This window comes from Chenopodium quinoa, unplaced genomic scaffold (assembly GCF_001683475.1).
Source record: "Chenopodium quinoa cultivar QQ74 unplaced genomic scaffold, ASM168347v1, whole genome shotgun sequence".
Taxonomy (NCBI): Eukaryota; Viridiplantae; Streptophyta; class Magnoliopsida; order Caryophyllales; family Amaranthaceae; genus Chenopodium; species Chenopodium quinoa.
This window is the reverse complement of record NW_018743616.1, coordinates 1,009,221-1,019,784: the sequence shown is the minus strand read 5'-3', so window position 1 is coordinate 1,019,784 and position 10,564 is coordinate 1,009,221. Positions and strand designations below refer to the sequence as shown.

The window sequence follows — 10,564 nt, the reverse complement described above, 5'->3', positions numbered from 1 at the left end:
GTCTCTAGGGGTGTGGTCGTCGGGTCTACGACGGACTTCTAAGGTAGAAAGAAACTCGTATGTAATGTTGGAGTAGGTGTTGGCATGTTTGGCTAAGAAACCACTCCATCCTAGCCGGCTAAGTATGCGTTGGACCTCACCTCCCATACCCAAGGTTTCCATAGCCTCTTGGTCAAAGAACCGTGTAGGAACTAAGGGTCGGGATCTAAGGCGAAGAAAGTTCTTCATGTATTCCTCATTTCCCTTGAAATCAATCCCGAATGTCTCAATGGGTGGAATATGGGCAAGTGGTACGGGAGGAGGTTGTGGAATGGGAGGGGTTCTAAGGTTTTTGGAAGAGGTGTTTCTAGGGCGGTTTCTTCTTGGGTTTGAGGAGGAGGCCATAATTGATGGTTTCACAATGAAATATGTAATTCAAGCACAAAGAAACAACTAATTAATCAACCACCTATGTCACAAACTCACAATTATCAACAAAGTGCAAAATTAGTTTCACCACTACACTACACCAACTCTTAATCACAATAATCAGAACAAAGAAAACAAACCAAACACAACTAACTAACTCAAACAATTTCTATGAGCAATTCGTAGCAAATTAAGCATAAAAATCTAGAGAGAGAAAGTGCAAGAAAAGAGGGTACCCAAGGTGTGGTGGGTGTTTAATACCCGCAATTGATCCACAATAGTTGCAAAAAGCACCTTAGAATCTTTTCCTTGCTTCCCAATTGCTCCAAAAAGCCTTCAATCAAAAACCCCCAAATTGATTTTCAACCTAGGGTTCTTCGAAAATTTGCAAGAAATTGGGGTTTGGATTGATTTTTGATGGTACTTGAGTGTATGATTGGAGTAGAAAGATTGAAAACTTGAAGATTATTGTGAGATTTTGTGAAATAAGGTGAGAAATTGAAGGGGGTGGCCGAAATTGGGGTAGAATGAGAGGAGAGGGAAGCTCTTAAGTTTGAAAATTAAGAATATGTGAATGAGGGAAGGAGGGCAGCCATGCCTCTTTATTTTCGAGGGAGGCACGGACATGCTTCTTCAAAAATTGGGACACTGAACTTTCTGCCTCAGAGGCACGGACGTGCCTAATTATTCAGGTTTTTTTTTTTTAACGAAGGCCCTAGGCACGGACGTGCCTTATCTGAGGCACAGACGTGCCTCTTCAGAACTCAAACTTCCTCAACATTCTGCCTTAGAGGCACGGACGTGCCTCCTTGCGCAGGCTAATTCTCCTCTTTTTGTTTCTTTTTGGTACTTCCCTCCTTATTTTCTCTTCTTTTCACCCACTTTTCACCTGTTTAAAAGACGAAACAAACAAAATAATTAAACACAAGAACTAAACCAAAGAATCAAGAATAAATGATGAAAATAATGAAGAAAGAAAAGTGAAAATTCGAGAATGGGTTGCCTCCCATTTAGCGCTTGTTTATAAGGTCTTTAGCTTGACCGTAGTGCTTCTCAGGAGCTTGGTGATGGGGACGAGAGTGTGATATCTACCCCCTCATCGATGGGATCACCGACTCGGTAGTGCTTCACTCTTTGTCCATTTACTTTGAAGGGTTCCCCTCTTGTGTTCTCCGACTCAATAGTGCCATAGGGGAAAACTTTCCTAATCTTGAACGGTCCCAACCACCTAGACCGAAGCTTACCAGGGAATAATTTCAACCTAGAGTTGAAAAGAAGGACTTGATCCCCTTCTTTGAACTCCCTTCTCACAAGACCCTTATCATGCCACCTTTTGGTCTTTTCTTTATACAACTTTGAACTTTCATAGGCTTCAAGGCGGAGCTCATCTAGCTCATTTAATTGTAATAATCTCTTTTCTCCTGCCGCTTGAGCATCGAAATTTAAACTTTTAATAGCCTCAAAAGCTCGGTGTTCTAGTTCGACTGGTAAATGGCACGCCTTTCCATACACAAGTCTATATGGGGTTGTACCAATAGGCGTTTTGAAGGCCGTTCGGTATGCCCATAGCACATCATCAATCTTAACTGACCAATCCTTCCTTGTCCTTGCAACCGTTTTCTCCAAGATAGATTTGATTTCTCGGTTGGACACTTAAACTTGGCCACTAGTTTGTGGGTGATAGCCAATGCCAAGTCTATGTTGTACTCCATATTTTTCAACATTGCTTCAAACCGATGCTCCGTGAAATGTGTTCCCCTGTCACTGATCAAAACACGTGGTAAACCAAAACGAGGGAAAATAACTCTCTTGAAAAACTTACTTACCGCCCGAGCATCATTGGTTGGAGTGGCTATTGCTTCCACCCACTTTGAAACATAATCATCAGCTAGCAATATGTAACGGTTTCCATGAGAAGAGGGAAACGGACCCATGAAATCTATCCCCCACACATCAAACAACTTGACCTCGAGTATGTTGTTAAGTGGCATCTCGTTCTTCTTAGAAATTGTGCCCGTCCGTTGACATCTATCACATGCTTTGACATAGGCATAGGTATCCTTGAACATCGTAGGCCAATAAAATCCACATTGCAAAATCTTTGCAATTGTCTTCGAGGGGTCTACATGTCCACCACAGGGTAAGTCATGACAATGTGAGATAATATTACTTACCTCGGTTTCTGGAACGCATCTACGGATCATGGTGTCCGCGCATTCTTTGTAAAGGAAGGGATTGTCCTAGTGGTATCTTTTTGCCTCAGAAAAGAATTTCTTCCTTTGTTGAGAAGAGTAGCCATGAGGCATTATACCTGTTGAGAGAAAATTAGCTAAGTCAGCAAACCAAGGGGATTCAGTCTGTAATAAAGCTAGTAAATGTTCAACAAGAAAAAAATCATCAAAAGGAGTATCATCTCCATCCCCAAGGTCAAGGAGAAGACGGGAAAGATGGTATGCAACAACGTTCTCTGTCCCTTTGGTATCCCTGATTTCGATGTCATAATCCTGTAGCTGTAGAATCCATCGAATCAACCTAGGCTTGGCATGTGTTTTGGTCATCAAGAACCTCAATGTTGCATGATCTGTATGTATGATGATTTTAGAACCTACCAAATAAGAATGAAACTTGTCAATAGCATATATAACTGCTAGCATTTCTTTTTCAGTTGTGGCATAATTCATTTGAGCAGAGCTCAAAGTCTTGCTAGCATAGTATATGGCATGGAGCTTCTTCTCCTTCCTTTGCCCCAACACGGCTCCTACCGCATAATCACTAGCATCGCACATGATTTCAAACGACAGACTCCAATCTGGGGGGTTGCATGACAGGAGCAGTGATAAAACTTCCTTCAACCTGTTAAAAGCATCAAGACAAGCATCAGAAAAGACAAAAGGGACATCCTTGGCCAATAGCTCAGTTAAAGGTCTAGCAATTTTCGAAAAATCCTTAATAAAACGCCGATAAAAACCTGCGTGACCAAGGAAACTTCGAACTCCTTTTACAGAGTTAGGAGGTGGTAAGCGCTCTATGACCTCTATTTTAGCTCTATCAACCTCAATACCCTTATTAGACACGACATGACCTAAGACAATTCCCTGTTGTACCATAAAATGGCATTTCTCCCAGTTTAAGATTAGACTAACTTCTTTACATCTTTGGAGCACCTTTTTCAAATTTTCAAGACATACATCGAAAGATGTTCCATAGACAGAGAAATCATCCATAAATACTTCCATAGAGTTTTCTATGAGTCATGAGAAAATTGCCATCATACATCGCTGAAACACTACTAGAAAACAGTTAATCAACAGCGGAAAAAATCCGTCGGAAAACCCAGAAAATCCGTCGGAAATGGCCATTTCCGACGGAATTCTGTCGGAACACGTTATCGGAAGACCCTTTGTAGGTATTTTGCGATATTCCGTCGGAAATTCCGTCGGAAGAGACCTTTTCGACGGATTTTGTTCTGTCGGTGCTTTTGTTGACTTTAAGTTAAATTCCGTCGCAAGGTTCCGACGGAATTTCCCGTCGGACTGGGATATTTTCCGACGGAATTTTCCGTCGGAAAAGTGAATAAAAAAAAATAAAAAAAAACCACCACAATCCCCACCCAGAACCACCCTGGCCACCAGCCCACACCACCCACCACGTCCCAGACACCCCCACCCCACCCCTAACCCACCCAGAACCAGACCCACCCCACCCTACCCCTGACCCACCCAAAACCAGACCCACCCCACCCCACCCCTGACCCACCTAGAACCAGACCCACCCCACCCTACCCCTGACCCACCCAGAACCAAACCCACCCCACCTCACCCTTGACCCACCCAAAACCAGACCCACCCCACCCCACCCCACCCCTGACCCACCCAGAACCAGAACCAGACCTACCCCTACCCACACACCCTACCCCGCCACCACCCACCCACCCACCCACCCTACACAGATCTACAAACCACCCACCACCACCGAATTCGACCCAAAAAAACCCAGAAAATCAACCCAAAAAAACCCGAAAATTTCAAAACAAGAAAACCCAGAAAATCTAACCACAAAAAGCCCAGAAATTAAAAAAAAAAACGAAAAAAATTCGACTCAAAAAACCCCACAAATTCGACCCAAAAAACCTCAAAAATTTCAAAACAAGAAAACCCATAAATCCGAACCACAAAAAGCCTAGAAATTAAAAAAAAAAAAGAACAAATTCGACCTAAAAAACCCCGAAAATTTCAAAACAAAAAAACCCAGAAATTCGACCCAAAAAAAACCCAGAAATTAAAAAAAAATCGAAAAAATTCGACAACTTACCTTGAATTTCATCAAAACCCCTAAATTAGCTTGAATTTGGGTTTTAAAGGTCAAATTCGACCATGAATACTCTAGATCTAGGGTTTTCATGGTCGAATTCGACATGAAAAACCTTGAGAAGGCGGTGGTAGTGTGGTGGTTACACAGCGACGGTGGTGCTTGGCGTTGGTTGCGCGAAGGAGAGAGAAAAGGAGGAAGGAGAAGGAGGAAGGAGAAACAAAGGAAGGAGAAGGAGAAGAGAGAGAGAGAGGGCGAAGGAGAGAGAAATGAAGGAAAGAGAAGGAGAAGGAGAAGGAGAAGAGAGAGAAAGAGAGGCGGATCTGAGAGGAGGAGGGAGGTTAGAGAAGGATAAGAGAGAGAAAGAGGAGAGGAGAAAGTTCATGAAAGTTCCGGGTTTTTTTTTTTATATATTATAAAGTTTCGACGGATTTTTCCGTCGGAAAGTAAGGGTTTTCCGAGGGATTATTCCGTAGGAAAATTCCAACGGATATAAATTCCGTAGGAAAACTAACGTTCCGACGGAATATTCCGTCGGAAGCCTAACATTCCGAGGGAATTAATTTCCGTCGCAAGAATTCCGAGGGATTTTTCCGTCGTAACGACCCGTTTTCGACGGAATTTTCTGACAGACCCTAATTCCGTCGAAAAGTTCGGAATTTTCGACGGAATTTACGTTCGTCGGAACGATTCCCTCGGAAAACGGCCTATTTCTAGTAATGAAAGGTGGCAGGAGCATTACATAATCCAAATGGCATCCTGCAATATGCAAAGGTGCCATATAGACATGTGAAAGTAGTCTTTTCCTGGTCACAGGGACGGATGGGAATTTGAAAGAAACCTGAATATCCATCCAAGTAACAGAAAAAGGAATGCTTTGCCAACCTTTCAAGCAACTGATCAATAAAAGGTAAAGGGAAGTGATCCTTCAGGGTGGCCTTATTCAACTTTCTATAATCTATACACATTCGCCATCCTGTGACAGTTCTAGTGGCGACTGGCTCACCCTTGTCATTCTTGACAACGGTCATACCTCCTTTCTTTGGTACTACTTGTACAGGGCTAACCCACTTACTATCAGAGATAGGGTAAATTATACCTGCAGCAAGCAATTTCAGAACCTCTTTTTTAACTACCTCCATCATATTAGGATTAAGTCTTCTCTGAGGTTCTACAGAAGAGGCATGATCATTTTCAAGAATGATCTTATGCATACAAAAAGAAGGATTAATGCCCTTGATATCATCAATGGTGTACCCAATGACACCTTTATATGTTTTTAGAACGTTGAGCAATTTCTCCAATTCTGTGTCCTTGAGTTCAGCATTGATAATAACAGGATATGAATTATTTGGACCAAGATATGCATATTTTAAGTTAGAGGGGAGGGGTTTCAACTCTACCTCGGGAGGCTTAGAACTCTCCCCAACACTCATTACTTCCAATGTCTCTCTGATCGGGTTCTGATTTGGATCGGCCTTTGCTTCATCAAGTAACCTGGTATACTCCTTAGACTGCTAATCTCCATTATCATCTTCCTTCCCTAATAGCACTTGTTCAAGAGCATCATCATTCTGATTCAAGGGAAGTTGCTCATTCTGCAGCTCATCGAGCACATCAACCTGACAAACAGTGTCTCCCATAGAGGAGCACCCATAACGTTCAAAAGTGAGTATTCCAATTTTTCATCACCTACTTCAAAAGTAATCTTACCTTTCTTCATGTCTATAATTGCACCTGCAGTAGCGAAGAAAGTTCTACCTAGTATGATAGGAACATTCACATCCTCATCCATCTCCATCACAACAAAATCACATGGAATGAAAAACTTACCTACTTGGAGGGGTACATCCTCAAGTACACCCAAAGGAAACTTCACTGACCTGTCTGTAAGTTGCAGAGATATGCGTGTGGGTTTGAGTTCACCCATCTACAGCTTCTTGCATATAGACAGTGGCATGAGGCTCACACTTGCACCTAGATCACATAGTGCCCTATTGATCTCAATATCTCCAAGATTCACTGGAATTGAATAGCTACTTGGATCTCCTAATTTCTTAGGGAGAGTGTTCTGCAAAATTGCACTGCACTCTGCATTCAAAGCAACTGTAGTATTCTCTTCTAATTTCCTCTTGTTAGATAGCATATCTTTTAAAAAATTTGCATAAGAAGGCATCTCAGATATGGCATCTAGGAATGGAATATTAATATAAAGCTTTTTGAAAACATTGAGGAACTTACGGAACTTTTTCTCAAGTTTAGCTTGTGCTAATCTTTGAGGAAAAGGAACCTTAGGTATATATGGAGCAGGTGGCTTTGGTGGTGCTTCCTTTGATGCTTCCTCGACCCTAGCATCTTCTACTTCCTTCTCACTTGCACCCACTTCTTCAATGACCTCTCTTGATGGCTCCTTGGTAGGAGGATCTTCCAATTGCTTTCCACTCCTCAGGGTGACGACATTCATTTGGCCTTTTTGAGATTGTTCAGTCTGGCCCGGGAAGGTTCCTGGAGTCTTTAGGGCTTGGCTAAATTGGTTGGCCAATTGGCTTATCTGATTCTCCATAAGTTTACCCTGAGCCTGCAACTGTTGGATAGAGCTATTTTGATGTTGGATGGAACTGTTTGTTGCGGTTATAAAGCTCTCTAATGTCACCTCTAGGCTTGATTTCTGAGGTTGTTGTTGCATTGGTTGGTGGGCATTGGGTGTTTTATGTTGGAAACCAAGTGGTGGTTGGTTGTAGGTGTTGGGTGGAGGTGGTGGTGGAGGGTTTTGTTGTGCTTGGGAATTTTTGTATGAGAAGTTAGGATGGTGTTTCCATCCTTCATTGTAGGTGTTGGAATAAGGGTCATAAGGCCTCCTTGGGTTAGAGGAGTAGAAAGAATTGGCTTGCTCGATTGACATCTCTTCCGTATTCTGCAAAATATGTGGGCAATCTGGAGCAACATGACCCTGCACATTACATAACTGACACAACTCCTGTGGGGTGTTAGAAGTTCCTGCTTGGAACTTATCAAACCTGCTTGTTAGTGCCTGCACAAAACTAGTTAGCATAGTTAAAGCGTCAACATCAAGTTTACCTCCCTTTTTCACAGTGTTTCGGCCTCCAGGATGATAGTTATCATTGGCCGCCATCTTCTCTATGAGCTCCCTAGCTTCAGTGGGGTTCTTTGTCAAGAGAGAACCTCCTGACGCAGCATCTATGTAAATACGGAACTCATGAGTCATGCCATTGTAAAAGGTCTGCATCAAAATCCAATCTGGAATGCCATGTGAGGGCATTGTCTCTGCAATCTTTTAAATCTCTTCCAAGCCTCATAGAGAGACTCATCATCTGACTGCTTAAAAGTTTGTAGGTCATTCCTCAATCTTGCAGTCTTCTCATTCCCTAAAAACTTCACTAGGAAGGCCTTCACTTACTTGTCCCATGTATCGAACGAGCCAGTGCCTTCATCTCTTAACCACTCCTTTGCCCTGTCTCGAAGTGAGAAGGGGAAAAGGCGTAGTCTGATTACATCATCTGTAACACCATTGAACTTCATAGTATCACATTTCTCCAAAAAGCTATCTATATGACTTACGGGGCAATCATGTGGTAGCCTTGCGAATGAATCATTGGAGAAGAACTGTATGAACTGTGGCTTGAGCTCGAAGTGCTGAGCCGTGACTGGTGGTCTTATGATGCTTGAAAGGACTCTGGTAGTCGTATTAGGAATATTGTACTCCAAGAGGGATTTCGTTGGTTGGTCTACCATGTTTCTCCTGCGTCTGTTCCTTGTTCTCCTTCTTCTTATAGTTGCCTCGATCTCAGAATCAAATGGTTCAAGATCTTCTGAACCTGAGCGTCGTGTGGGCATGCACAAGAAAAACTAGAGAAAAGTATCAAAAACACAAGGGAAAATAGCCGAAGCAACGAAATAAACTTAGTAAAGATGAATCACAAATAATTCTAATGAAACCATTAGTCCCTGGAAACGGCGCCAAAATTTGGTAGGCGTGTCGCGTACCTATAAAAAATAACCTAACAGACCAATACTAATGTAGACTGGCAAGTAAGGGTCGGATCCCAAGAGACTAAGATTCATAAATAATTAAAATAGACTCGAATTTCTACAAAGCAAGAATCAATTATAATCAATTATCTAAGGAACTAAGTATGAGAAGAATTCAAAAATAAACTAAATAAGATGATTAAATCAAGTACTTAAAACATCCAAGATCTAGTTTCACCACAATTATTATCGATGCAATTGTAATTCTACCCTTAACATACGATTTCAATCGAACGGGGAAAAGTAATCCCTAATAAATACCAAGGATCTCTCTCGAGTATTAATGGCTTCCTTAACATACAATCAATCCTATTCTCATGGTCTCGTGCATATTAAAGACATAAAACACATTACTCTGACTACCCAATTATCAAACATAACTACTCTCGTGATATGAATCAAACCCTAAATTAATTTACTCAAATCCGTTTATACCCAACTCTCGCTGTGATAAAAACAATGGAATAATCGCAATACTATAGTTACGTCTAACCTAGCATTGGAATAATCACAATCAATTTAGCAATTCAATTGTTAAAGTTATTAAAGAATTTAAAGATTTAATTCATGCATCAATAATAATAGGGCTACACTAGACCTTGAATTAAATAATCTACTCACACATGATTAAAGAAACAAAAACAATAATAAATAATGAAAACATAATTAAATAACAAAGAATGAAAAATAAATACCAAATCTTGAATAAAATTGAAAGTAGAAAGCTTGAATCTTGAATTATAAAAACTTGGAAAATAATAATGGAGAACTAGTTCTTAAGGAGAGAATAAAAAATAAATAAATAAATAAAAACAAGACTTAATTTATGAATCGTCCTCAAAACAAGGCTAAAAGGTTTATAAACAAACCTAAAAAGATAAGATTTAACTCCTAAGTTTGGCGCACTGAAATTCCAGGAGGCACGGACGTGCCTAGTGTGAGGCACGGACGTGCCTCTCTAAAAATAAAAACGTTGCTGAGTCTGTCTTCCAGGCATGGACGTGCCTGACCGCTGGGCACGGACGTGCCTGCTTCTTTACCTGGGCACGGACGTGCCCCTTTGCTAGGCACGGACGTGCCTAGGGTCTTCAGTAAGGCGCTACTGTATACTTAGAAGCATGGACGTGCCTCATTGTAGGCACGGTCGTGCCTACCTCTAAAAGGGCCTTTTCTTCAATTCTTCAACTTTATGGGCCTTGGCTTACTTCATGGATCCATAACTCATCCAAATTAGTTCCATTATTCCTGAAATTCATCAAAAACAACACAACTACCCATAAAAGCATCGAATTATCCAAACTAAAGCAAAATACGCCAAAACGGACTCAAATACTCAACTAAACTAACAAAACTAACTAAAAATAAGCCAAATAATATACACAAAACACGACATATCAATTTTAAACGGATTAATAACAAATCCTAGCATGTCACTAATAAATATCATAATCAAAGAATTAACCTAAATATGATACTATCAACATGATATTAGAAATATTAGTTAACACCCTAAACATGATACTAGATATTAAAATAATATTCTAAACATGATTTCTACTCCAAAATTAAAGAGTAAAGATAGTAGATCTACTCACTTTGATGCCTCTGCTTTCTTGCTATTAAAAATAAACACATTATTAACTTCTAGAAAGATAAAATCAATAAAGTAAATAAATCAAATATAAATTGAAATAGAGATTTGGGACCAAACCCTCAAAACTATCAACCTTTCACGTGGAGGTCGAAGGCTTTGTCGAGGATGGCTAGGAGTATTCGAATCTCGCAAAAGAAGTATGGT

The 10,564-nt window shown here is 40.8% G+C and overlaps 1 protein-coding gene across 1 annotated transcript; it reads right to left on the bottom strand.

The window, feature by feature from the left end:
* Nucleotides 1-6,646: 6,646 nt before the first annotated feature.
* On the bottom strand, nt 6,647-7,996 carry LOC110683118. The gene has a single exon (XM_021859470.1). It carries the CDS (start codon nt 7,994-7,996, stop codon nt 6,647-6,649), a length of 1,350 nt encoding a protein of 449 aa, XP_021715162.1.
* Nucleotides 7,997-10,564: the final 2,568 nt, after the last annotated feature.

Excerpts from the sequence above, each read along its gene's own strand:
- LOC110683118 (XM_021859470.1), bottom strand. The coding sequence starts at position 7,996 with ATGCCCTCACATGGCATTCCAGATTGGATTTTGATGCAGACCTTTTAC.